The sequence below is a fragment of the Dipodomys merriami genome, unplaced genomic scaffold (genome assembly GCF_024711535.1).
Source record: "Dipodomys merriami isolate MVZ:Mamm:240054 unplaced genomic scaffold, mDipMer1.0.p SCAF_408, whole genome shotgun sequence".
In the NCBI taxonomy this organism is placed as follows: domain Eukaryota; kingdom Metazoa; phylum Chordata; class Mammalia; order Rodentia; family Heteromyidae; genus Dipodomys; species Dipodomys merriami.
Window position 1 is genome coordinate 812595 of NW_027205693.1, and position 27845 is coordinate 840439.

The 27845-nt window shown below is 50.6% G+C and overlaps 1 protein-coding gene and 2 long non-coding RNA genes across 4 annotated transcripts; 1 reads left to right on the forward strand and 2 right to left on the reverse strand.

Annotated features, from left to right (window-relative positions):
- Positions 1-6217: 6217 nt before the first annotated feature.
- LOC138806781 (proline-rich proteoglycan 2-like) lies at positions 6218-8853 on the reverse strand. 2 transcript variants are annotated; one of them, XM_069992138.1, is made up of 3 exons: positions 8769-8853; positions 7552-8049; positions 6218-6313 (listed from the first exon to the last, which is right to left on the reverse strand). In XM_069992138.1, exons 1-2 carry the CDS (start codon positions 8830-8832, stop codon positions 7568-7570), a joined length of 546 nt encoding a protein of 181 aa, XP_069848239.1. In that variant the 5' UTR covers positions 8833-8853; the 3' UTR covers positions 6218-6313; positions 7552-7567. The 2 variants fall into 2 exon arrangements, with proteins under 2 accessions (XP_069848239.1, XP_069848238.1); XM_069992137.1 differs by having other exon boundaries at positions 6218-6316.
- Positions 8854-12959: 4106 nt separating this feature from the next.
- On the forward strand, positions 12960-16434 carry LOC138806801 (uncharacterized). Its single transcript, XR_011365986.1, has 3 exons — positions 12960-13131; positions 14988-15395; positions 16335-16434. It is a non-coding gene; the product is annotated as an uncharacterized lncRNA (long non-coding RNA).
- Positions 16435-23325: 6891 nt separating this feature from the next.
- LOC138806783 (uncharacterized) lies at positions 23326-26815 on the reverse strand. Its single transcript, XR_011365982.1, has 3 exons — positions 26705-26815; positions 24368-24643; positions 23326-23427 (listed from the first exon to the last, which is right to left on the reverse strand). It is a non-coding gene; the product is annotated as an uncharacterized lncRNA (long non-coding RNA).
- Between the last annotated feature and the right edge of the window lie 1030 nt (positions 26816-27845).

Sequence of the window (27845 nt, forward strand, 5' to 3'; positions counted from 1 at the left end):
ACTCTACCACTGAGCCGCCTTCCCAGCCCCTTCAGTATGATTTTAATGTGGCTTTTGGAGACAAAGGCCACTGGATGCACCAGTCTCCCACTGGACAGACACCCGAGTTCCTGAACTTGACATTCGATCTGATGTGTGGAAGGAAGCTTACAGAATGTCTTGGTGGGCCGTTGCCTGCAGGGAAGGGTCTGGAATCAAGAGAAGGCACCCCTGAAACATGGAGATCCAGAGTCACGGATGCACAATCCCCAGAGAGCACACACACGGACTTTCCTGCCTGGGCTGGCTTTGAACTGTGATCCTCAGATCTCAGCCTCCTGAGTAGCTGGGATGACAGGCGTGAGCCACCGGCGCCCAGCTGGTGTTCGTTATTTTTGAGTCAAAGTCTTGCTTCTTAGATCTTCCCAATCCTTGGGGTGACAGGCGTGAACTACTACATCTGGCTTACCCTTCATTCAGACAGGTGTGCACACACATGCACACATGCATGCACACATGCACATGTGTGTGTGCACACCAGCACTGGGGCTCAAACTTAGCCTGAACACACTGTCCCTTAGCTTTCCCCCCCTGAAGGCTGGTGTTCTCCCACTTGAGCCACAGCTCCACTCCCAGCTTCTTTCGTAGTTAATTGGAAATAAATGTCTGGTGGACTTTCCTGCCCTGGCTGGCTTTGAAGTAGAATCCTCAGATCTCAGCCTCATAAGTAGTTAGAATTACAGGCGTGAGCCACCTGCACCCAACTAGATTTCCTTTACACCTGAAATTGTCGCTATTGCATTTCTTAAATCAAAATTTAAATTCCCTGTGAACTTTGGAAAAGTTTTCCAAGGATACAGAAAAGTGTTACTAAGTAGAGGATAAAAGCTGTAGGGAGCATTTTAATAGTACCCTAAAACTAGTTAGGCAGGGTCGATCATGGCACTAGTGAGGCCATGAGTTCAAGGAGGTTCATGAGTCAGGCCTTGAACTCACCTGAAAACTAAGTACAGTGGCAATTGCAGTGGAGGGGTAAATAGAGGAGACTTGCGATTATTTCAGTGATGGCTTTATTCCAATTTAGGTGAGCTGTTAAAACTCGTTCACTCATTCATTCATTCAAGTCACAAGTACACCCGGGCTGTGAGTGCCAGCTGCAAACTCCCAGGCTAATGTTCCTCCTCCTGAGAGATGCTCAGGAAAGAGAGGAAATCAGCCAGAAATGGAAGCCCGGAGAATTCCCGTTCATGTTGTCTCATTCTGCCACCTGCTGGACATTTGCTGCCAGGGCAGGACAGAGGAGCCTGAACTGTTTTGTTGTTGGTTGTGGGGCCTGAACTCTGGGCCTGGGCACTGTCCCTCAGCTCTTCAGCTCAAGGCTAACGTTCTACCACTTGAGCCACAGCGTCACTTCAGGCCTTTTCTGCTATGTGGTGCTGAGGAATTGAACCCAGGCCTCATGCATGCAAGGCAAGCACTCTACCGTTGAGCCACCTTCCCAGCCAAGAGCCTGAACTTCTTAGGAAAGAGTTACGTGGAGAAAAGATAAGTTTTCCCATGCTGGGCTATGCATTTTTCTTTCATTAAAAGAGAAAAAGGGAAAGCATGAAGTTTTGCCTCTGACAAAGACAGTCATTTGTCCATTTCTCTTAGAAAAATTGATACTCTGTGTCAGCCTCTATTCTCTCTTCCTTCTCTCCCTTTCACCCTCCTTTTATTCCTTCCCTTCTTCCCTCCCTTCTTCTCTCCCTCCCTTCCTTCTTCCTTCCTTCCTTCCTTCCTTCCTTCCTTCCTTCCTTCCTTCCTTCCTTCCTTCCTTCCTTCCTTCCTTCCTTCCTTCCTTCCCTCCCGCCTTCCTTTCTTTTTTTCTCCTCCCTTTTTTCCCTCCTTCCGTGCAGTCCTGGGCCTTAAACTCAGGGCCCAGGCACACTGTTCCTGAGCTTTTTTTGCTTAAGGCTAGTGCTCTAACACTTGGGCCACTTCTGGCTTTTTGTGTAGCTAACAGGAGATAAGAGTCTCACGCACTTTCCTTCCCAGACTGGCTCTGAACCATGATCGTCGGAGCTGAGGCTCCTGAGTAACTGGGATGACAGGCGTCAGCCACCAGTGCCTCACTCAGCGATTCTTCTCAGTCACCGCGTGTCAGGTGTCCCACGCTTGGGTTTTAGGAACTGTCCAGTGTGTGTGGACGCTGACTGCCGCTGATGTGAGGTGACTTTGCTTTGACCTCAGTTCTAATCCTGCCTCCCCCCCAGCCTGCAGGATGGATGACCCCATCCACATGCGAAACAAGCATTTATGTGCTAACTGCACACGCCCCGTGAGCCAGCTCGAGCCGTAGGCTCTGGTTTGTGAAGCCTGTCTCCAAACCTCAACTCATTTTCCTTGCCCCTGTGCATCACTCCATTAGACAGACTTTAAATGACTGGCGGGCTTGCTGGAAGGTAATGAATGAGTTCCAAATACTTGTAAGGGTTCTTCTCAAAGTACTTAACAATCCTTAAGCGTCCTTATGTGCGATCACATGTCCCAAGCCACTTTGTTCGATGAAGTCCTCTGTGGGTTCTGTTCCCCAGGGTGAAAACGCCAGCTCCTCCCAGGTGGGGGAGGGGGAGCTCTGTGCCACGAGAGCACACCCCAGCCACGACGTCTTCCACCTCTGGAAGTTTCCAGAGCCTCCCGGAGGATCACTGCCGGCTGGGGACCCAGTGTTCCGTGCAGTGCCAGAGAGCACCGTTTCTTCAGGTGTAACACACGAGAGTCCTCGATGATCTTCCAGGTTTCTCAAGCTCTGATGGTCTCCAGTTCCCTAGGAGATGCTGCTGGCCACGGCACCTCCCTGCTAGGAGCTCTGTGCGCATTCATTATTCACCGTGACTCTGGGAAGGGCCACAGGCCCCGCCTTGTAGCCAGCCCTGTTTCGCCTGTGTAGTCCCACTGCTAGCTGAGACCCACCAAAATCAATCCGTCACCGGATCAATCAATCGATCAATGACTCCAGGATGGGAAAGCAAGGGATTGGGATGCAATCCAACTTATTGATTGATTGATTGATTGTCTGTCATGGGGCTTAAACTCTGGGCCTGGGCGCTGTCCCTCAGGCTAGTGCTCTACCACTTGAGCCACAGCACCACTTCTGGTTTTCTGGTGGTTCATGGAAATAAGAGTCTTACAGACTTTCCTGCCCAGGCTGGCTTTGAACAGAGATCCTCCGACTTCAGCCTCCTGAGTAGCTGGGATGACAGGGGTAAGCCACTGGTACTCAGCTCCAACCAACTCTTGTAGGACAAAAACAGTGAAGCTGGGTGCCAGTGGCTCACCCCTGTCATCCAAGCTACACAGGAGGCTGAAATGTGAGGATCACAGTTTGAAGCAAGCTTGGGCAGGAAAGTCCCAGTGAGACTCTTATCTGCAATAAACTACTCAAAAAAGCTGGAAATAGTGCTGTGTCTCAAGAAGTAGAGTACTAGCCTTAAGCACAAAGAGGCTCAGGACTTGAGTTCAAGCCCCAGGACCAGCCAAAAAAATGTCTCCCAATCTACCACTACCACTACCACCACCACCAAAAAACTCCAGTGAAATGCCAAGAAAGGAAGCCTCAGTGTTTCTTGTTTTTTTTTTTTTAAATGGAAATCTCATTCTTGGAGGCACTATCCTCATTGAAATAAAAAGATGTCACACGAAGAATGAATGTGGATAAATCACATTGGCAAAACATATTAATGGCTATGAGTCAGCATCTTTGCCCCGACAACAAACAAACAAGAGACAGCTGCACACGATGAGAACAGAACCCAGCCTTCTGCGGGCAAATTAACAGAGACATGATTGTAATTGAATTTTTTTCAAGCCTGCTTTTTTATATCCTACCCCAGTGGAGTTCTAAATTAAATAGGTCTGAGTTCTGTCTCACTTATGAGGCCATTTGTGACTCGGAGCAATATTACCAACCACAAAACCCTCATGCGTCTAGATAATTGAAGCATGGGCGCTGATTTAGAATACCAGGCACTGGGCAACGTTGTAATTTATGTTAATGAATTTTTAAAAGTTTGGGCATGGAAATGGAGGGTGTGGTACTTCTGATATCTTTCCGTGAATGCCCAGGACGATCCCAAGCAAAGACGCCAAACTTTGGCCTCTCTTTTCTGTAGCCTGGGCTCCGTCCTGCGGCCTCGCGGCCTTTGTATGTGGGGACCAAGTTCTGCATTTCCCTGCCAAGAACCCACCCACCTCTGGCTCCATTTTGGGTAGCCAGCGTGCCACCCGTGGAGCCCTTCATTTCTCTGGCGTCCAGCTGCCTTGAAGCATTGGGAGGCTGGCTTCCACCCGGCCTCCCTCTGCCCACCCCCTTCCAGGAGGACATGCCAGGTCTTCTTCGGGAGACACCTGGGGCTCCTGCTCCAGTCTTCTAGCAGGGCTGTTTGGGCTGCACCCTGAGCCCCGTTGGCAAGGCTGCTCCCTGTGGCAGATCAGAATGGTCCATGCTCACCTCCTCTGGTGCATTTCTGTTTCCAGCCTCGCTCAAGCAGGTTGGTGATTCGTACCTGCGCACACACCAATGGCCTGCTGTAAAACCCGCGAGCAGACAAACAGGAGACCAGAAGGCAGCAGCAGAGCTCTTGGAGATGGCTGAAGCTATTAAAAAATTTTCTTTTCCCTCCCTCCCTCCCTCCTTTCCTCTCTCCTTTCTTCCCTCCCTCTCTCTCCCTCTCTCCTTCCTTCCTTCCTGCCTGCCTGCCTCCCGGCCTGTCAGCCCACCCACTCGCCTGCATGTCTTCCTTCCTCCCTCCCTCCCTTCCCTCTTCTCTTTCTCCCTCCCTCCCTCCTTCCCTCCTTTCCTCTCTCTTCTTTTTTCTATCTGTCCCTTTATGTGATGTAACTTTCCAACCCTAGTAGCACTAGCTACTAATATGTTACTGTAGCATCTGAAATTCTTCTTCTTCTTCTTCTTCTTCTTCTTCTTCTTCTTCTTCTTCTTCTTCTTCTTCTTCTTCTTCTTCTTCTTCTTCTTCTTCTTCTTCTTCTTCTTCTTTTTTAACAATGCTCCTTTCTCCCATAATCTATTCCTGATCCAGGAATTGTCCTTTATTTCCTACACCTTTCACTATCAAGAAATGGCCTAATTAGGAAGGAATTAACTGTTATACAGCAATTCTTCTCTGAGTACTTTGCTTCATGGCTCTGGAATGATTGCTGTGGCTCAAGTGGTAGAGTGCTAGCTTTGAGGGAAAGAACTCAGCGCCCAGGCCGTGTTCAAGCCCTATGACCAACAAAAGAAAAGAAAAACAAAACAAAACCCCAAAGCCCCCCAAGCCCCCAAACAAACACGGATTCACACAGATTAACCCCCCCCCAACCACCACACATGCTCTTTTTTTGTCCTGGTCCTGGGGCTTGAACTCAGGCTTGGGTGCTGTTCTTGTACTTTTTTTGCTTAGGACTAGCACTCCACCATCTGAGTCACAGCACCACTTCTGGCCTTTTTTTTTCTTCTTCTTCTTTTTGGTTCATTGAGGATAAGAGTCTCATGGACTTCCCTGCCCGGGCTGGCTTTGAACCATGATCCTCAGATCTCCGCCTCCCGAGTAGCTGGGATGACAGGCGTGAGCACCGGCGCCCGGCAGTTATTGTCTTTTATGGATGGGATGCTGATTTTGTGGGTACAGCAGCAAATGCCCTGCAGGGCTTAGGGCACATGTGGGGAACGCAGTGGGAGAAGAACGGGAGAATGGCTGAGGCCCATGAGCAGGGCTCCGCATCCCACGCCCCTCATGGGCTCCCTGCAGCTCCGGAAACCCAGCCAAGAGTTTGTTGGGGATGGTGGAGATGCCGGCTAAAAGGAAGTGAGATGTAGAGTCACCTGGGTTTTGTAGAGAGAGGAGGCCCAGCTGCATTTACTACTCTACTACTCACCAGCAGCGATCCCCCAAATGTAAGAGGGCCTTAATTTCTGCCGCTTTCTCACCTTTTATGTTTTCTTTGCTCCCCTCAGATGATTAAGATATCATGAAGAGATCTGAAAGTGATGAAAAACATTGCATGTGTATAAGGGTTCTAGTGTGTGTGTGTGTGTGTGTGTGTGTGTGTGCGCGCGCGCATGCAGGTGTGTGATTAGAACTGTTCTCGGAAAGCAGCACCGTGGGGGCCTGGATTATCTGGTGTCCGCCGACCTCTTGTCCATCTGTCTGGCTCCCTGCCCTCCTCCCCAACCCCACAATAAGAGAGGCAGGCAGAGTTCGCATGCTGATTCTTTTATTGAGGAGCTGAAGACATGGTAATGACCACACTGTGGCTTCTGGGGATTTCTGGAAGACTTCCTCTTTTCATTTCTCTTCTGGAAGAAACAAACAAGGAAGTTACATGGGAAGGAACACTATGTGCGTGCCTGAGCTTCTGTTGGTTAGGTTGGGGGGGGTGCTCGCCTCCTCTCCCTCTCCTTCCTCCCCTTCTTCCCTCTTCCTTCCTAGATTACTTTCTTGCTCTCCCTTGTGACCTAGGCCCAGCGACTGGCCTGCAGGGCCACAGGGAAGGCATCCACTAGAGAAACCACAGACGAGTCACGCCACGGAACCGTGCAAGGTTATGAAAAAGTGAGAATCCAAATTATCCAGATGACGACGACGATGGTAAAAACAAGACAAGAACTGGTAAAACTAGGGAGATCATCAACGCATTCCCACCGAGAGACGTGTGAGTTTCTTAAGAAACATGTTTGTGGGAAGAGTCGTGGGAGGACGTTACCCTCCATCATGTAATGGGTGATGTGTGTAAGGATAAATATTTCGGAGACAAGGTCCCCAAATGCTGGAAGAAATGCTCTGGGGGGCGGGCTTCCTGCCTCCTGCCAAGGGAGGTTCTGCTGTGGCTGGAGCATATGCTAAGTCCAGGGTGAAAATCATACAGTGAGCAGGTAGCTCAACCCTGCCCTGTCCTGTCAACCTAGCCCATGGAAGGCAGGGTGAGGGGTGACAGCCCAAGGTCCGACTGGCCAAACAATGTCACAAGACTCTGCCACTTGAGCATGGGTGGCGAGCTCCTGTAGGCATGGGGGAGGCAGGAAGCTTCCACAAACAGGAGAATCGGCATGCAGATTGGTCTGGGCATGAAGTAAAATCCTATCTAAAAGGTCACCAGTGCATAAAAGACACTCAAGCGCCAGAACCCCTGCCTAGCAAACATGAGGCCCAGAGTTCACACCCCAGTGCTGACATAGATCACCCTCCCCCCAAAAAAAAATTGTGGAAAAGCCCGTCGAGGGTTTATCAGCATCGCATTATGGTATCTCTAGGTCTGAGGGCTGAGGTGAGGTGGGAATGGCCGGGAAGGGCTGGGCTGGCCTTGGGATGGCGGGACACAGGCAGCAGAGACCACACTGAGGTCTCTGCGGTACCCACAGACCCAGCAAGTCAACTAGGGGGTGGTGCCCCTCAGACCCTGAGATCCCTGGGACCGCATGTGGACAGATGGGTTCCTCTGTCCACCCAGGAAAACCTGATGTGTGGTCCTGAACCACTGAGTCTGAGGATGGTCAGGTGTGGGTGTTGCGTGTGGAGTGGGTTCGAGCCGTACCTGTCCCGGGATGTGGTTACTGGGCAGACTGCAGGCTCTCTTCCTGTAGGGCAGGCTGGGCGTCAGGAGCCAGGGCAGGCTGGGCGTCAGGAGCCAGGGCAGGCTGGGCGTCAGGAGCCGAGGCAGGCTGGGCGTCAGGAGCCGGGGCAGGCTGGGCGTCAGGAGCCGGGGCAGGCTGGGCGTCAGGAGCCGGGGCAGGCTGGGCGTCAGGAGCCGGCTGCTGGCGGTCCCTTTGTCGAGACAACAGTTGCAGCAGCTGAAGGAGTATATTATGCTCAACACTTGCCTGCAGGTTTCCGGAGATGGCCGTCTTGTATTGATTTCCAAAGAAACTGTGTCTTGTCAATTTTTTGAGGAGTTTATGAGGAGCCCAGGGAGGCAGGTTCTGTGGAGGACTCTCCGGCTTGGGCGAGTCTTCTTTCTGTTGTTGGCTGTCCGAGTTTGCACTCACATCGGAGGATGCAGGGGACTCCTGGGGGGGGCTCTGCCCCTCGGCATCTGTGTGAGGCACACAGGAGAGCTGCACTCTATCGGAGAGGGGGGTCTCTCTGCGGTGGGGACCCTGAGGCCTCTCTCCCAGCCCGGGTCTCTGGCGTGTCCCCTTAACCCCGCCACCGCTCCTAATCCTGGGCAACTGCATTCCTGGTAGTCTACGTGCTTGTGAATGGCCACGACAGAGGGTGTCTCCAACTTCAGATGGGAGGGGAGCACAGCTAAGTGTCCAGCGATGGCCGTGCACTGTACTAACTGGACATCTATGAGTTCAAGCCCGGGCACCAGAGCCCCAGAGCAACTGAAAGCTCCATGTCAGGGCTGGAGAAGCGAAAGGGACAGGGGAAGGGAGGAGGGTGGGAGGGGGGGAGGGGGGTAGAGCACATGCCGGCCTATGGCTGTTTCCACTGAATGGAATTCTCACAGGTGAGTAAAATCGAGCACCAGGCACACAAGCGAGTGGAGACACAGGAGGGCCGCACCTTTGTGTGTTTCCCATGAATTGTGGTGGAGAGGATCCGGGAAGGAGAAGCCATGGGGTCTCCCCACCCCCATAGGCACAGGATGGAGAACTCCACACCCCCAGTTTAATGGTGCAGTAGCTGTCCCCCAACAAGCAGAGGGGCCTTAACTGCCCTCACCTGTCTGCCCCCCATCCCCCCTCCTGTCCTGCAGTGTCTCCTGAGGTCCATGCAGCGTCCACCCCACGCAGTGTGGCCCTGTACCTTGGTTTACGCTCTGAGCGGAGCTCAGGGCCAGCAGGGCTGCGGTGAGCAGGACCAGCAGCATCGTGGAGGAGGCTCTGCAAGGCTCTGGAGTCTGTGCTGGGAAGCGGGGCGGCTCGCTTTATGAGGAGGACAAAACATTGGAGCTCTGAGCTCACCGGGTGTCCCCCCCTCCCCCCCGCCAGAAAGAGTGGGGCTCACGTCCATCATTTCGTTCTGGGATTTAGCCCATCAGGATGCAATGTCCATGTGTCATTCAAAGTGGCGTGTCACGAAAGAGCACTGTCCTCGCTGTTATCAGAGGATTCAGAAGTGACATTTCCTCCTCATCAGAAGTCTAGTCAGATGGACAAGGCCATGTGACACTTGTGTGGTGCTGTTGTGTGGCATCTGCACCGTGCCAGGTATTGGGTTGGAGGGGGTATGATGGAACCCTGTGTGTGTGTGTGTGTGTGTGTGTGTGTGTGTGTGTGTGTGTGTGTGTGTGTGTGTGTGTGTGTGTGTGTGTGTATGTGTGTGTTTGAGAGAGAGTTGATGCTGTCAGGTAAAACAATGATGCTGAACAGCAGAGAACAGCATAGCTCAGTCTCCATTAACCATGATGCATCTGTGACGATGTACATTACTCTGTGAGCCTTTTCATTTTACCTCGTGATTCCCATGTATCTTTCTACGTGTCCGGTAGCACATAGCCGGTGCCTCACATCTGACCCTCAGCCTCCAGGCCCAGGAACAGGAGCCGGGCCGTGTTGGGCCTCTCTGTGCTCACATCCACATGCGTCCTGATGAATCCCGCTTTGTTCTTGCTCAGTTGTTCCCAGCACAGAGCCGATCATTCTCCCAAATATCACTCACCTTGCGCCCTTCCGTCCTGTCAGAAATGAGTGAAGATGTTAATGTATCATGAAAGGAAAATACCAGGCTTGGAATGGGCAGACACGGAAGCCAAGGAGGAGCAGGTGGAAGGAGGTCAGTCAGAGAGGACTGGGCAGAGCTGCACGGGCCGGGCCTGGGCGGCGAGGTGGACATCCTGCCACCTCCGCTCGCCTTCCGTCATGGGTTCAAACCCAGAGTGCTTCCCAGAAGGTTCTAGAGTATTGTGTCTCCAGATCTGCTCTCCTCCACATCAGCCTCACGGAGCCCAGGAATGGAAACGACATGGCCCCACAGATGGAGGGGAGAGATGGGTGCTTTAGGTTAAGTTTCTTTCCATCTTTCCTGAGGCTGGAGGAACAAGCCGTAAAGAGCTCTGTTATCTCGTCTGTCTGTCTGGCTGTTTCCGGCTGATGTAGGGCAATGGGGGTTGAGGGTCTCATGCTTAAACTTTCGAGCAGAGAAGATGGCTTGGCCGTGGCCAGGGAGAGAGAGAGCTGTTGTGCGATCGGTCAGGAGCTCCTCTGTGGGTCTGAACCGAGTAAATCTCCTTGGATCAGGAAAGATGGAAAGTGACTTAACCTAAAGCACCCATCTCCCCCAACGGCCAAATCCCAGAGCTGTCTTCGCGGTGGCTCACTCCACTGAGTCCACCCCTCTCCCTCCCCCCTTCCCTCCTCTGGAGAAATGCGCCCCAGGTCTGGGAAGAGAACCTGAGACCAAGGCAGCATTTTCCTGCTGAGGCCTTGAAACTCCTCCGTGCTCCCCGACCCCCGCTCCACCACACCCCATTTCCTTCTGCTGCCCCCCCCACTTTACTCGTCCTTCCCTGGTGGTAAGGATGGGCCCGCACGAAGGAGACTCGGTCTCTCTTCTCAGGCTTCACTCCCCCATCAAACCTGTTGGTCTGTTGAGTTGGCGTTCTGCCCTTTATTCTGATACGCTTGTGACTCGGTTTCCTCACAAATGGCGGGACGCAGAGGGTGTTGTGCGGAGGGAATGTCCAGGAGAACCCGGCCACCAAGTCCAGCCCACAGCGACCTTCCATGGCTCTCTCCCTTATCTGTGGGGCCACATCGTTTCCGTTCCTGGGCTCCGTGAGGCTGATGTGGAGGAGAGCAGATCTGGGGACACAGCACTCTAGAACCTTCTGGGAAGCACGCTGGGTTTGAACCCATGACAGAAGGCAAGCAGAGGTGGCAGGATGTCCACATCGCCGCGAGGCCCGGCCCATGCAGCTCCGCCCCGTCCTTCCTGACTGACCTCCTCCCGCCCGCTTCTCCTTGGCTTCCATTGGCCGTGTCTGCCCATTCCAAGCCTGGTATTTTCCTTTCATGATACATTAACATCTTCACTCATTTCTGACAGGATGGAAGGGCGTGGGGTGAGTGATATTTGGGAGAATGATCGGCTCTGCACTGGGACTGACTAAGGAAGAACAAAGTGGGATTCATCAGGATGCAGCTTGGCCTCCGCCCGCAGCGTGAATGTGAGCACAGCAGTCTGGCACTGCCCTCTGCCCTCTGCCCTCTGCCCTCCTGTGCTGGCCATGCCCATCTGAAGGCCCTCGGTAAGTCCCTCTCCTGTGTGATGTCTGCAGGAATCAGAGAGTCCAGGGACAACAGAGGAACTGGCCAGCACTAAGCAGCCACTCTGTCCTATGAGGCCTGGAAGTTCCACTCAGCTCATACATACAGGATCCTCACCTTTGCTCAGATATCCACCCTTCCTAAGGCATCTGTGATTATACCGGGGGTGAGGAGGCCTTTGGCCACTGCCAGCCCCCAGGCCTCCTCTCTCTCTCCATGCTCAGTTCCCACAATAGTCTCTGAGGCTCTCCAGAGAGCTCAGAGGAGACAAACAGCAGAGCCTTGTCCTCAGTACACAGTGGAGTTGCTGAGGATCCACAACCACGGCCCCTAGTGTGCCGGCCCTCGGCGCTAAGGGAACCACACGAGGAGTTCAGATCCACCCAGGCAAGTGTGAGCAGCTTCCTGCCCCACACAAGAGAATGACCAGCCTGGCCCACACACACAAAACCACGTGTCACCAAGTTTTAAGAAACGGAGGGACAGAGGGTAACAAATGCAGCCATGGTCCTTACTGGACACCATGTGGAGAATGAACTCTACAGCTTGTGGGTGGGGAAGGGAGGACATGGTCCACACATAAATGTACTGGTAACCTGACTTAGGTAATGGTGACTCTGCATACATCACCTTCATAATAACAAATGCACAGAGAAAAGAAAGGTAGTGCGTGGTCATTCAGATTCTGGTATTACAAATTAAATTCTGCAGGAAAGTGAAATGTTATAGGTGATACCTGGAGAAAATCAGTTTGCATCATGAGACATCAGCCCCTCCGCTTTAGCAGGAGACTGAACACTGAAGGCCGCAGAGTGTGGCGGGCACGTCCTGTGTGGAGGGAGGGTCTGAGAAGCCAGCTCGGAATGGGCTGCTCTGCAGATGGAAATGCAAGGCTGGTGACGAGGCTGGCCAGACTCCCAGGATCCATGTGTAGCTGTGGGCGAACTGTTAGAGCAACAGTGATCAATCATCACCTTCCACACGAGGCCCAGACCAGCCGGAGAGAAGATTCTGGGAAGGTGAAGGCAGGCAGGAGCTGAGAGGCTCAGACCTGCGCTTCCTGCCCTGCGAGTGGAGTCCAGGGACTGCTTCGCTGTCCCCACCCTGAGGGTATTGGTAAGAGCACAGTGTTGAAGGCCAGTTGAGCTCCATCTGCAAGGCTCTGTGATCCACCTGGCCATGAGCGTCCCAGGCCCGGTTCCTGGGCCTGGGAGGCTGAGGGTCGGATGTGAGGCACTATAGCGGTTCATGTGCTAAGTGGACCTGTCGAAAGATAAGTGGAAATCACAACGTAAAATGAAAAGGCTCGCTGAGTATCCTATTATGTACATCATCATGGATGCATCATGGTTAATGGAGACTGGGCTGTGCTGTTCTCCGCTGTTCATCGCCGTTGTTTTACCCTACAGCAATCAACTCTCAACCACACACACACACACACAGGGATCCATCATACCCCCACCAACACAACAACCAGTATAGATGTCACACAATAACAACCCAGCCCAGATGTCACACAACGACACCCAGTGCAGGTGTTGCACCTTCTAATTTACCCACTGGGCTTGTGATGATGAGGACATGTCACCTCTGATTGCTCTGATAACTGCCAGGACAGTGCTCTTTCCACAGCGGTTCACAGTCAGGTGACACGCCGCTTTGACTGACACACGGGCATTGCATCCTGCCGGGCTCAGGTCCAGAAGAAGCATCCGCTCTGTCTGGCGTGAGGTCACTGGGTGAGCTCAGAGCTCCGTTGTTCTGTCCTTCTCCTCATAAAGCGAGTGGCCCTGCTTCCCAGTACAGACTCCAGAGCCTCTCCAGAGCCTCCTCCATGATGCTGCTGGTCCTGCTCACCGCGGCCCTGCTGGCCCTCAGCTCTGCTCAGAGCGTAAACCAAGGTACAGGGCCACACTGCGTGGGGTGAACATTGCGTGGGCCTGAGGAGGCACTGCAGGACAGGAGGAGGGGGAGGTGGGGAGGACGGGTGAGGGCAGTTAAGGCCTCTCTGCTCAGCCCAGCCTTATTGTTGGGGGACAGCTACTGCTCCACCAGGCGAATGATAAGGAGAGTCACACCACTGCACAAAGGTATCTCTCAATACCGGGAAGGAATAAACAAGTGTAGAGTCAGGCCCTGATGGCTCATACCTGTAATCCTAGCTAGTTAGGAGGCTGGGATCTGAGGATGGTAGTTCAAATTCAGCCCAGGTAGGAAAACCCTTGAAATGCTTATCTCAACCTAACTACCAAATATCCAGAAATAGAGCTGTGTCTCAAGTGGTGGAATGCGAGCCTTGATGGAAAAAAGCTCAGACAGTAGGCAAGCCCTGAGTTCAAGTCCAAGGACAACACACACACACACACACACACACACACACACACACACACACACACACACAGACACACAGACACATACACACAGACACACAAATTTTAAAAAAGTATATATACATATTTAATAGTAAAAGGATTATATTGAAATATATATGTTAAATATTTTCTAATATATTATTATTGGGAATAATTACATATCAATATATCCAAATACTAATACAATTGTTAACAATACATAATAGAAACATTTATATATTATATATGTTTCTATAATGTATATGAATATTATTAGCAATCTATTAATGTTAATATATTACTATATCAATATTCTGTATATATAAATATACGTATATTTTCTGAAGGACCAGTTTGAATGACAAAAGTTTGTTTCCAGGAAGAAATAACTACTGAAAAATGAGGCAGGTGTTGCAAGGGGAAAATTCTGCATCTTCTGTTGCACAGAGAAGGCATCAGTGGCTTTTGCCCTGTACAGGGCTTCTCTCCACAGTGGTAGTAATTCACAAAAAAAGGCACAAGAAAAGACCTGTGACCCTCTCTTATCTCCCCTCCCCGCCCCCCCCCGCCCACCTCTTTTATCCCAAGACATCTGCTTAGTTTTATTAGTGGTGATGAAGAAAAAGAAGGCATTGATACCTACAATTAACATGCATAGAAAAAGGCAAAATCTCAAGAGGTCCTAGGGAATTAAATACAAATAACTATGATGCTTCCTCCAGATACAAAGATGTAAGATCAAGAGAACTAAAGGGCATAATTTTAAAACTAAAGGACAACTGTAGGGCCTGGAGATCAGAGAAATAATCTGCTATCCCAACAACAGTGGTAGGGTGAGGAGGCTCCGGAGAGGGAGGGAGACAACGCCCGTGACTGTGGCTGATTCTCTGCTCAGCTGTGTTTCTGGCACTGACTGCAGGGACACAGTCGAGCCGGGAGCCCCGCACCTGCTCCTCCTCACCCACACCACTGGCTTCCAGTCCTCACTGGCCGGCAGTTCATTGCTCCGGCACCGGAGCCAGGCTTGAACACAGAAGCTTCCAGTACTTGGAGCATGCTCACAAAAACAAAACCCAGAACACTGCCAACCACATGGATCAACCTTTTGCTTTGTTCCTCTTCTGTCTTTAGAGAATTCTTCTCTGAAATCAGACACCCCGGATCTTAACTTGGGGACAGTTTCAGGGAATGTACTTCTAGGAACGTAGCCATGAGATACGACCATTGGATATGACCAATGTCTGGATGAAGAGGGGAACTGATGGAGAACTGTGGTGGGGGGCAGGAAGTATCAGCAGAGGGAGATTCAGGGAGGAAGCACTGGGTGACAAGGTCAGAGAGATCAAAAGCCAGGGGTGTCCCCCCCCCCCATAGTGTGTCTTCTCTTTTGTGCCAAAACCACACAGGGGCTGAGGAAGCAAACCCAGAGCCTGACCAGCAACCCGAGTTAACCGCGCATGAAAACTCTGATGCAGACAGAGAAAAAGGAAATGGAGAAGGAGATAGAAATGGTGATCAGGAAGAGCACACACAAGACGAGGAAAATCCCAGACAAGAGCAACCTCCTTCCCCGCCTAGACAAGAGCAACCTCCTCCCCCGCCTAGACAAGAGCAGCCTCCTCCCCCGCCTAGACAAGAGCAGCCTCCTCCCCCGCCTGCTCCGGCACACAGACCCCTGTCCTGGCTACACTTCAAACACCCATTCCCAGGACATGGACGGTATGGATACCTACGAAGACCCTCATTCTTCTGGGCCCAACCCCATCCAAACCCACAGGAACTTCCACCTCCACCTCAAGAGCTACCTTCTGAAGGTCAGTCAACAAAAATCACATTCCGGGAGAGTCCCCCAATAATCACATTCCAGGACCAGTACAGCTCAAACTCACTTTTCATGCAACACCCACACCTGACCGTCCTCAGACAGTAGCAGGGAATGTAGTCTCGGGGAATCTGTTGAGATCGTGTGGTTTGGGACCACACATCAAGTTTTCCAGGGTGGACAGAGGACCCCAGCTGTCCACATGTGGTCTTAGGAATCTCAGGGTTTGAGGGGCGCCTGCACAGGTTCCTACCCACAGGGATCCCTGCCTGACTTGTTGGGCCTGTGGGTACTGCAGAGACCTCGGTGCGGTCTCTGCTGCCCGTGTCCCGCCCGCCTCTGGGAGCAGCCACCGCAATGCCTGCCCGGCCCTTCCCGCCTCACCTCACCTGCTCTCACCCACTGTCCCTACAAGTGATAGCTAGGTGCAGTGTGGCTAAGTGTTACCCAGGTTTTTAGCCTGTACATCTAAGTTGTGTTCAAACTGAAAAGCCATCTGCAGGAGCTCCGAGGCAGGAGCAATCAGATCTCATCTGACCTCCCATTCCCTTCTCCAAAAGTTTATCCCGTTCAGCCCTGGTCCTGGTCTTCACTGGGAGGGACCCGAGGCAGATCATCTCTTAGATGTGTCTTTGAACAACTTCAGTCACAACCAAAAGAGACACAACGTGCAATTAAGTTTTTCCCCAACTTCCACATAGCCATGATCTCCTAGATGCTGATCATAAAAGTAACAAAAAAACTAGGAAGGAGAGGACATTAAATGAAAATAAAAGAGGAAAAACCCACCTTGATGGGCTTGGGGATTTAGCTTGGTGGAAGAGAGCTTTTGTACCAAGGGCAAGGGCCAGAGTTTGGTCCTCAACTCCCCTACCCCCAAAACAGCAGCTCCTTCTTTATTGGTTCCCATAACTTTGTTTGTTTCTTTCAGGAAACTAAAGAAGAGGAAGCCCTTCAGATCCTTCTGCCACTGGGACAGCATGGCCATATCTACCATGTCCCCAGAACCCCAATAAAAGAATTAGCATTGATCTCTGTCTGCTTTCTCTCATTGAGGGGTGGAGAGTGGGGTGAGAGGGTGGGCAGCAGATAACCAGGTCCCCGTGGCTTGCTTCCACCATCTGCCTATCCTGTGGTCCACTGCCCAGGGGAAAGTTTCCCACAGACCCCAACCCCAACTACACCCACTGGGATGCATTGCACAAACACTAGTCTTCAGACCTTCTCAGGTCCCTTGAGCCCCCCCTTTTCCTAGTTACCTCTTGCCTGATGCACTTTATTGCAATGGTGTAATGGTGTTGGCTTTCTGGGCCTAGGAAGGGTGGGAGACTATCAGGAAAGCCTTTGTGAGCTACAGGAGTCTTGTGCACAGAGGCTGTGCCACTGGAGATGCCAAGAGCCTCAGTCCTTCAGCCTCCTCTGTCCATTTCTAGCCAGGCTGGGTCTCGCTGTCGAGTCCGTGCGGCCGACAGAACAGGAGCGTGGCAGTGAAGGCCCTGACCCCTCACCTCACAAGCTACCACTCCTTTCCCTTACCACACGCCCTCAGCCACAAGGGATCACCCCACACATGGCCCAGCTACACTCAGAAGGAGGCAGGATCTGGCAGAAAGGAGCCAGGAAGAAACGAGATAGATGAGCAGGAATACCGCCACTTTCCCAAGACGGTTTGAGTAGAAGAGACTCTCATTGGCAATGCTACTGATGCCCGAGCCATGAACATTAAAACTCCCCCAAGAATTCAGGATGTTCTGAAAGTGCGCATGAAGTAGGCTGTGCGATGGCAAAGCCAATTTGTCAGACCGGAAAGCAAAATGTACGCAAAGCATAAAGTTAGGAAGGGAAGTTTACAATGGAAGGCATTAACTAGAGAACAAAAGTTTCATTTCTGTGGCCCATTTGGCATTAGGTTTTAGTGCACATAGCACATCTCAGAGAAACTGTGAAATGACCCATCAGTCTCCTCTCTGGCCCTGGTAGGTAACTTGAGATGGAGGCACCTAGGGCTGCTTCTCCACGGAAAATAAAAACCACAAATGAGACACCAGATGGAGTCAGGAATTTGGGGGTCTCTCACCTGGAGGTCCCCAGGTTCCATGAGGATGGAGTCCTTGTCCTCGGGAACCTGTGGGCTGCCTGGGAGCTACGGACCCACACCAGGCTCTGGGGGGCCCTGGAATGGACACACATTTGTATCAGACGCAGCTTTTAACCGGATGTGGTAAACTAATTCAAGGGGGTCAACATGAACCCAGTCTGAGACCTGACATTCCCTTGTACCAGTCCTGTGGCTTTCCTCTAGGTTCAGAATTCTTCCACATGATAAAAGTTCTTTGTTGTTTTTATTGTAAACTCCAACTGGCCAAGACAGATCACACTTGAATTAAATCATAATGTCTGAGGGTGTGATATAGACACAAACACTTTGGGACATGTCCAAGGTGATTCTGATGTCTAGCCCAATCTGAACAGTGCACCCCTCCCCTCCGCCCCGCCTTCATCCCAAAGCCCTGCCCTGCCCCCCACTGAGCCATCCACCTCCAAGGCCACGCCCATCCACCCCATGCACCATGTCTCTGCAGTGTGCGGCGAGTGAGGCCCTCCGTCTTCTGAGAAGACACCATCCATTCCACTCCTCTCCTCCGTCCCATCTTTGAACACAGAATAAAGAGTTGCGAACTTCAGCCACCCAGCCACTGGCGCTTCCTTCTCTTTATAACTCTATGTCAACACTTGTTACCCAGCTTCCTTCCATCCTTGTCCCCTCTGCACCTCCTCACCTCTGGGAACCACTCTTCTCCTCTCTACCTCCACAAAATGAGCTTAATTAGCTTCCCCTGAGGAGAGGAGCTGATTGGTAGTTCCGTTTCTGACCAGGTTACATGTACTGAGTGTAATATCCGCCAGCCCATTCCTTGAATGGAACTGCCCAAATGACAGATACCATTTCTTCCCATACTGAATCTTCCTCCATTATATGTGGGTGTACCGACCTAGCTGTCACTAAGTGTTACTGTTTAGATTTTCCAATATAGCCTGGTGATAATCATCAAATATCACATACGGGTAACTTTACCCTGACTCTCCAAGAATATGAACATCTTCCATATGATTTAATGACCTTCCCTTGTCTAGACCAAAGGATATAGAAAACAAGTGTAAATTTCTGCATGCACCTAGCCTTCAGATGTCTCTTCTGAGGTAGTTTAAATGGTGATTTTCAGTTCACTTTCACTGAGGATGACTGAGACAGGCTAAGACTCCCCTAGGGTGGTCAGAGACTGAGATATAGGCCAAAGCTCCCCTGAGCTAGTGAGGGGGCCTGGGAGCAGTCTGGTACAGGGCCTCCTTTTTCTGGATGCCCTCTCAAAGATCATTCTCTGGTGGGCAGGGTGGGCACATTGGGGTCCAGATGTCCCTCACAGTTGCTCCCTTGGGATGGTCAGGGCTACCTTTTCCCACACGTGTGAGGTGTTGAAGGTGAGCACAGGACAGGAGAGGTGACAACTCTTCAAAAACAAAGGGGTGGGGTGATATTGAGAGGGCTGGGGTCTGACTCTGACATCTCTCTGCAGGAACTATGGGCAAAGCTTTGGAGGACTTTGTGCATCAGCGCTGATGGTGGAGCTCAGGCTCGGGCACTGTCCCAGAGTTCTTCTGCTCAAAGCTAGTGCTCTACCACTTGAGCCATCACTCCACTTCTGGGTTTTGGGTGTTGATTGGAGACAGGACTCTCAGAGACTTTCCTGCCCAGGCTGGCTTTGAACTATAGTGCTTTAGATTAAGTCACTTTCCATCACTCTTGTTTCAAGTTTCCAACTTACCTACTGTTACCTGTTTCAGACCCACAGAGAAGTTCTTGACCAATTCCCTAACAGCTCTCTCTCAAGCTGTAACCCAGGAGCCTGGCAAAGCCATCTTTTCTTTTTTTTTTATTGTGAAAATACTGTACAGAGGGGTTACAATTACATGGGCAAGATAATGAGTACATTTCTTATCAAGCATTGAAGCCTCCTCCTTTGTTTCCCCTTCCCATCCCTTCCCAGGCTCCCCCCACCCCCCCACCTAATCCTCCCCCCCACACCAAAGTTGTAAAGTTCGTTTTCAACATGACAACTTGTACTTCTCATTGTTGTAACGGGTCCACCTGTATCCTTATTTAAACGACTTGTTTTTCCCCTTCCCCTCCACAAATTATACTGACATCAAATACAGTGAAAGCAGGGGTTATATTGTGGGGGAGGGACATACAAAGCAACAAATAAATAATCTTATAAATGTGTTAGAAACAATCGCATGAAAGAAAAAAAACATTTGAATACATATCTTAGGGTTCATTTCCCTAACATCACCTTATCTGACCTTTTCTGCTTGACTCAGACATATACTAGTTATTGCAAATAAGGGAAACCATGGGACCTATGTCTCTTTGGGCCTGGCTTACTTTACTTAATATAATTTTTTCCAAGTCTTTCCATTTCCTAACAAATGGGGCAATGCCATTCTTTCTGATGGAGGCATAGAATTCCATTGTGTATATATACCACATTTTCTTGATCCATTCAATATCTACTGAGGGGCATCTGGGTTGGTTCCATATCTTAGCTATGGTAAATAAGGCTGCAATAAACATAGTCGTGCTGGTAGCGTTAGTGTGGTCTTGTTTGTGAACATTTGGGTAAATGCCCAAAAGTGGGATTGCTGGGTCATAGGGGAGCTCTATGTGGAGTCTTTTGAGGAACCTCCATACTGCTTTCCAAAGTGGTTGAACAAGTTTACACTCCCACCAACAATGCAGTAAGTTTCCCTTCTGTCCACATCCCCTCCAGCATCTGTTGTTATTAGAGTTCTTGATTATAGCCATTCTAACTGGGGTGAGGTGGTATCTCAATGTTGTTTTGATTTGCATTTCTTTTATGCAAAACTATCTTTTCTGCTCAAAAGTTTACGACCTGATTCTGAAAGCCCAAGACCCCTGCTCCTCTCATCATCCCACATCAGTGGGAAGCAGCCAGACAAGACAAGAGTGCCCCCTTCCCCTTGTTTCCTGTGCTTCTCCAGCATCACGAATGATGGGAGATGAGTTCACCTAAAGCACTTACCTCCCCTGTGACAGCCATTTCCCTGAGCTGTCCTTGCTTCCCACCCCGCTGAGCTCTCCTCTTCCCCTCCCTCCTGGAGAAATGCACCTGAGGTCTGGGAAGAGAGCCTGAGACCAAGGCCTTGTCTCCTGCTGATTACCTGATCAGAACAGAGCCTGCTGAGACCCTGAAACTCCTCTGTGCTCCCCAACCCCCCACCACCTCATCCCGCGCCTTTCTGCCCACTCCCCCGAGTTCACGCTAATATTTAAAGAGCCCAACGTTTAAGTATTGTTTAAATATTAAGACTGCATTAAGGTAGTCTTAGCCTGTATGTTAGTTATCCTATGCAAAAAATGAGGTGAAAATCACCATTTAAACTACCTCAGAGGAGACATCTGAAGACTAGGTGCATGCAGCAATTTACCAGTCTTCTATATTCTTCCGTCTAGATGAGAGGAGGTTATAATGTGGATTATGTTCAGATTCTTGGAGAGTCAAGATGAAGTTACCAGTATGTGATATTTAGTGATTCTCTATCACCAGGCTATATTGGAAATGCTAAGCAGTAATTCTTAGTGACTAGGTCTCTCTCTCTCTCTCTGTCTCTCTCTCTCTGTATGTCTCTCTCTCACACACAAAGCACCCATACACAAACACACATAATGGAGGAAGATTCAACATGGGAAGAAATGAAATCTGTCATTTGGGCAGTTCCATTCAAAGAATGGGCTGGAGGATATTATACTCAGTACATGTAACCTGGTTCAGAAACGGAACTACCAATCAGCTCCTCTCCTCAGGGGAAGCTAATTAAGCTCATTTTGTGGAGGTAGAGAGGAGAAGAGTGGTTCCCAGAGGTGAGGAGGTGCAGAGGGGACAAGGATGGAAGGAAGCTGGGTAACAAGTGTTGACATAGAGTTAGAAAGAGAAGGAAGCGCCAGTGGCTGGGTGGCTGAAGTTCGCAACTCTTTATTCTGTGTTCAAAGATGGGACGGAGGAGAGGAGTGGAATGGATGGTGTCTTCTCAGAAGATGGAGCTCCTCACTCGCTGCACACTGCAGAGACAAGGTGCATGGGGTGGATGGGCGTGGCCTTGGAGGTGGATGGCTCAGTGGGGGCCGTGGCAGGGCTTTGGGATGAAGGCGGGGCCGAGGGGAGGGGTGCACTGTTCAGATTGGGCTAGACATCAGAATCACCTTGGACATGTGCCAAAGTGTTTGTGCCTATATCACACCCTCAGACATTATGATTTAATTCAAGTGCGATCTATCTTGGCCAGTCGGAGTTTACAATTAAAGAAAAAAAATCTTCTATCATGTGGAAGAATTCTGAACCTAGAGGAAAGCCACAAGACTGGTACAAGGGAATGTCAGGTCTCAGACTGGGTTCGTGTTGACCCCTTTGAATTCGTTTACCACATCCGGTTAAAAGCTGCGTCTGATATAAATGTGTGTCCATTCCAGGGCCCCCCTGGAGCCCGGTGAGGGTCTGTGGCTCCCAGGCAGCCCACATATTCCTGAGGACCAAGGACTCTGTCCTCATGGAAACTGGTGACTTCTGGGTGAGAGACCCCCAGATTGCTGACTCCATCTGGTGTCTCATTTGTGGTTTTTATTTTCCGTGCAGAGGAAGCCCTGGGTGCCTCCATCTCAAGTTACCTACCAGGGCCAGAGAGGAGACTGATGGGTCATTTCACAGTTTCTCTGAGATGTGCTATGTGCACTAAAACCTAAAGCCAAATGGGCCACAGAAATGAAACTTTTGTTCTCTAGTTAATGCCTTCCATTGTAAACTACCCTTCCTAACTTTATGCTTTGCGTACATTTTGCTTTCCAGTCGGACAAATTGGCTTTGCCATCGCACAGCCTACTTCATGCACACTTTCAGAACATCCTGAATTCTTTTTTTTGTTGTTGTTTGGTCTGGTTGTAGGGCCTGAACTCTGGGCCTGGGCGCTGTCCCTCAGCTCTTCAGCTCAAGGCTAGCGCTCTACCACTTGAGCCACAGCACCACTTCCGGCTTTTTTCTTATGTGGTGCTGAGGAATCGAACCCAGGGCCTCAGGTATGCAAGGCAAGCGCTCTACCACTGAGCCAACTTCCCAGCCACATCCTGAATTCTTGGGGGAGTTTTAATGTTCACGGCTCCTGCATCAGTAGCACTGACAATGAGAGTCTCTTCTACTCAAACCGTCTTGGGAAAGTGGCGGTATTCCTGCTCATCTATCTCGTTTCTTCCTGGCTCCTTCCTGCCAGATCCTGCCTCCTTCTGAGTGTAGCTGGGCCATGTGTGCGGTGGTCCTCGTGGCTGAGGGCGTGTGGTAAGGGAAAGGAGTGGTAGCTTGTGAGGTGAGGGGTCAGGGCCTTCACTGCCACGCTCCTGTTCTGTCGGCCGCACTGACCCGACAGCGAGACCCAGCCTGGCTAGAAATGGACAGAGGAGGCTGAAGGACTGAGGCTCTTGGCATCTCCAGTGGCACAGCCTCTGTGCACAAGACTCCTGCAGCTCACAAAGGCTTTCCTGATAGTCTCCCACCCTTCCTAGGCCCAGAAAGCCAACACCATTACACCATTGCAATAAAGTGCATCAGGTAAGAGGTAACTAGGAAAAGGGGGGCTCAAGGGACCTGAGGAGGTCTGAAGACTACTTGTGTTTGTGCAATGCATCCCAGTGGGTGTGGTTGGGGTTGGGGTCTGTGGGAAGCTTTCCCCTGGGCAGTGGACCACAGGATAGGCAGATGGTGGAAGCAAGCCACGGGGATCTGGGTTATCTGCTGCCCACCCACCTCACTTGTCTCACCCCGTTCATCCGCCCCTCAATGAGAGAGGGCAGACAGAGATCATATGCTAACTTTTTTAATTGGGGTACTGGGGCCATGGTAGATATGGCCATGCTGTCCCAGTGGCAGAGGGATCTGAAGGGCTTCTTCTTCTTTATTTTCCTGAAAGAAACAAACAAAGTTATGGGAACTAGTAAAGAAGGAGCTGCTGTTTTGGGGGTAGAGGAGTTGAGGACCAAACTCTGGCCCTTGCCCTTGCTACACAAGCTCTCTTCCACCAAGCTAAATCTCCAAGCCCATTAAGGTGGGGTTTTCCTCTTTTATTTTCATTTAATGTCCTCTCCTTCCTAATTTTTTTTGTTACTTTTATGATCAGCATCTAGGAGATCATGGCTATGTGGAAGTTGGGGAAAAACTTAATTGCAAGTTGTGTCTCTTTTGGTTGTGACTGAAGTTGTTCAAAGACACATCTAAGAGATGGTCTGCCTCGGGTCCCTCCCAGTGAAGACCAGGACCAGGGCTGAACGGGATAAACTTTTGGAGAAGGGAATGGGAGGTCAGAGGAGATCTGATTGCTCCTGCCTCGGAGCTCCTGCAGATGGCTTTTCAGTTTGAACACAACTTAGATGTACAGGCTATAAACCTGGGTAACACTTAGCCACACTGCACCTAGCTATCACTTGTAGGGACAGTGGGTGAGAGCAGGTGAGGTGAGGCGGGAAGGGCCGGGCAGGCATTGCGGTGGCTGCTCCCCGAGTCGGGTGGGACACGGGCAGCAGAGACCACACCGAGGTCTCTGCAGTACCCACAGGCCCAACAAGTCATTCAGCCAGGGATCCCTGTGGATCCCTGTGGATCCCTGTGGGTAGGAACCTGTGCTGGTGCCCCTCAAACCCTGAGATTTCTGGGACCACCTGTGGACAGCTGGGGTCCTCTGTCCACCCTGGAAAACCTGATGTGTGGTCCTGAACCACACAATCTCAACAGATTCTTCGAGAGTACATTCCCTGCTACCGTCTGAGGACAGTCGGGTGTGGGTGTTGCATGTGGAATGAGTTTGCGCCATACCTGTCCTGGAATGTGATTATCGGGGGTGACTGACCTTCAGAAGGTGGTTCTTCAGTGGGGGATATTGTGGGTTTCTGGGGATTGTAGGGTTTGTTTTCATGAGGAGATTTCTGTCCATGAGTAGGTCTGTGTCCGTGAGGAGCCCGGGAGGAAGTGCGCTCTTCTCCGGAACCTTCCTCTTCCGAGGGCACATCTCCTTCTCCTTCTCCTTCTTCATCTCCTTCTCCTTCTCCTTCTCCGGCTTCATCAGAGGTTGCAGGCGGGGGTGCCTTGGGTTGTTGGCCAGGCTCTGGGTTTGCTTCCGCAGCCCCTGTGTGGTTTTGGCACAAAAGACATAGAGAGAGAGAGAGAGAGAGAGAGAGAGAGAGAGAGAGAGAGAGAGAGAGAGAGAGAGAGAGTGTGTGTGTGTGTGTGTGTGTGTGTGTGTGTGTGGTGGAGAGAGTACACCTCTGGCTTTTGACCTCTGACCTTGTCACCCATTGCTTCCTCCCCAATCTCCCTCTACTGACACACTTCCTGCCTCCTCCCCCTCCCCCCCCATTCCCCATCAGTTCCTCTCTTTATCCAGACATTGGTCATATCCAATGTGTCATAGCTATGTTCCTAGAAGTACATTCCCTGAAACTGCCCCCAAATTAAGATCCCGGGTATCTGATTTCAGAAAGTAAGTCTCTAATGACAGAAGTAGAACAAAGCAGAAGGTTGATGATCTGTGTGGTTGGCAGTGTTCTAGGTTTTGTTTTTATGAGCATGCTCCAAGTACTGGAAGCCTATGTGTTCAAGCCTGGCTCAGGTGCCGGAGCAGAGGAAGGCTAGACAGCGAGGGCCGGGAGCCTGTGGCGTGCGTGAGGAGGAGAAGCAGGCATGGGGCTCCCGGCCCTGACTATGCAGTTAGTGCCAGAGACACAGCTGAGTGGAGATTCGCCATGGTCACAGATGCTGTCTGTCTCCCTCTCCTTGGCCTCCTCACCCTACCACTGTTGCTAGGATAGCAGATTATTTCTCTGATCTCCAGACCCCCACAGTTGTCCTTTAGTTTTAAAATTATGTTCTTTAGTTCTCTTGATCTTACATCTCATCTTTCTATCTAGAGGAGACATTGTAGTCATTTGTATTTAATCCCCTGGGACCTCTTCCCATTCAGAATCTGGCGTTACGTTTAAGATGTGTATGGACACTTTTCTATGCAGGTTGATTGTAAGTATCAATGCCTTTTTTTTCTTCATCACCACTATTAAAACTAAGCAGAAGTCTTGGGATAAAACAGAGAGGGTAGGGGGGAGGAAGAGAGAGGGAGAGATATAGAGAGAGTGGGTCACAGGTCTTTTCTTGTGCATTTTTTGGTGAATTTTTGCCATTGTGGAGAGAAACCCTGTGCAGGATAAAAGCCACTGACACCCTCTCTGTGCAGAAGATGCAGAAATTTCCCCGTGCAATGCCTGCCTTGTTTTTCAGTAGTCACTTCTGCCTGGGAACAAATTTCTGTTAAATTAGTCCTTCAGCTCATATATATAAACAGAATATATTAATAACATATTAACATATTACTAATCATAAACATCAATAGTATATATTAAATGTATTCAACATATTCAAATTTATTTAACATATATTTCAATCTAGTCCTGTTATATACACACACACGTTTATTTAGTTGGTCCTGCGCCTTGAAATCTGGGCCTGGGCGCTGTCCCTCAGCTCTTCAGCTCAAGGCCAGCGCTCTACCACTTGAGCCTCAGCACCACTTTCAGTTTTCTGGTGATTTATTGGAGATAAGTCTCATGGACTCTTCTGCCTGGGCTGGCTTTGAACTGTGATCCTCAGATCTCAGCCTTCTGAGGAGCTGGGATGACAGTCATGAGCCACCGGTGCCGGCTTATGTTTTTAAATTTGTGTGTGTGTGTGTGAGCGCTGTCCTTGGACTTAAACTCAGGGCCTGTCCACTGTCTGAGCTTTCTTCCTCAAGGCTAGCATTCGGTAACTTGAGCCATAGCTCTACTTCTGAATTTTTGGTGGTTAGGTAGAGATAAGCACCTCAAGGATTTTCCTCTTGGGCTGACTGTGAACTGCCATCCTCAGATCCCAGCCTCCTAACTAGCTAGGATTACAGGTGTGAGCCATCAGAGCCTGGCTCCACACTTAGTTTATTCCTTCCTGGCATCGAAGATGCCTTTGTTGCAGTGGCGTCTCTCTTCGCCATCTGCTGGTCAGTTTAATGGAGCAGTAGCTGTCCCCCAACAATAAGGCTGGGCTGAGCAGAGAGGCCTTAACTGCCCTCACCTGTCCTCACTACCTCAAGTTCCCACTGGCTCCTGTTCTCCCCTCCCCTGAGGCCCATGTAGCATCCACCCCACCGAGTATGGCCCCGTACCTTTGATTATGCTCTGAGTGGAGCTTAGGGCCAGCAGGGCCACAGTGAGCAGGACCAGCAGCATCGTGGAGGCGGCTCTGAAGTGGCTGTGAAGTCTGGGTGGGGAAGCAGGTGGTTCCCTTTATGAGGACAGAATAATGGAGCTCCGAGCTCGCCATGGCGATCTCGCACCTAACAGTGTGTGTGTGTGTGTGTGTGGGGGAGCTCCTGTCCCTTACTTTTCTGTCTGGGATTGGCCTAGCAGGATGAGGGTGTGGAGTCGGTCCTCAAACTGGGATTCATAAATGGTGTCACATGTGACTTGTGTAGTGTTGCTGAAAAAATATCTCTTCTGTGTATTTGTCAGTGTTCCATGCTTAGAATTTCCATATGGTTGCCAACACTGAGTTTTATGGCTGGGTGGGGGGAGGGAGGATAAGTCCCCATGGTATAAATTGAACTCCTCTGATATCTGGCTTATTTGACATGTGTCTTGGGAAAACTGTGCTCTACCTTGGTTTCATTCTTATTTTTAAAGTTTGATAAGGTGTTTTCTTTTTTTTGTTGGTCATGGGGCCTGAACTCTGGGCCTGGGTGCTGTCCTTCAGCTCTTCAGCTCAAAGCTAGTGCTCTACCACTTGAGCCACAGCACTACTTCTGGCCTTTTCTGCTTATGTGGTGCTGAGGAATCGAACCGAGGGTCTCATGCATGCAAGGCAAGCGCTCTACTACTGAGTCACCTTCCCAGCTCCCGGTATTTTCATTTTTTAAAATGTGAACAACTCCAGCGACTTTTATTGGTTCTCACTTGCTGCCCAGTGCATGCGGGGACCATGACCCTGTTTTTCCATTTCTGTTGTAGGTGGGATGGTGGGTGCATGCCACCACACACAGCTTCTTCCCACTGGAGTTACGTGAACCTTCCTGCCTGGGCTGGCCTAGAACTGTGGTCTGCCCTTGAATCAGATGGGATGGCTGGTACACACCAGGGCACCCAGAAGGCAGTTAAGAAGCGGTATTGCCACATTAGCTGGAACTCTCCCAACCACAGCTTCCCAAATGTCAGCAAAGGTTACAGGCAGGAGCCACCATGCCTGGCTCACATGTTTTTTCAATACTGGTTTTGCAATGTGCCTTATTCAACCCAGAACCTTTTCCCAAT

Coding starts and splice junctions, on each gene's coding strand:
- LOC138806781 (XM_069992138.1), bottom strand. CDS start 8,832: ATGCTGCTGGTCCTGCTCACCGCAGCCCTGCTGGCCCTGAGCTCCGCT. Junction 8,050..8,768: donor CGCTCAGAGCGTAAACCAAG/GTACAGGGCCAC, acceptor TGCCTCACACAG/ATGCCGAGGGGCAGAGCCCC.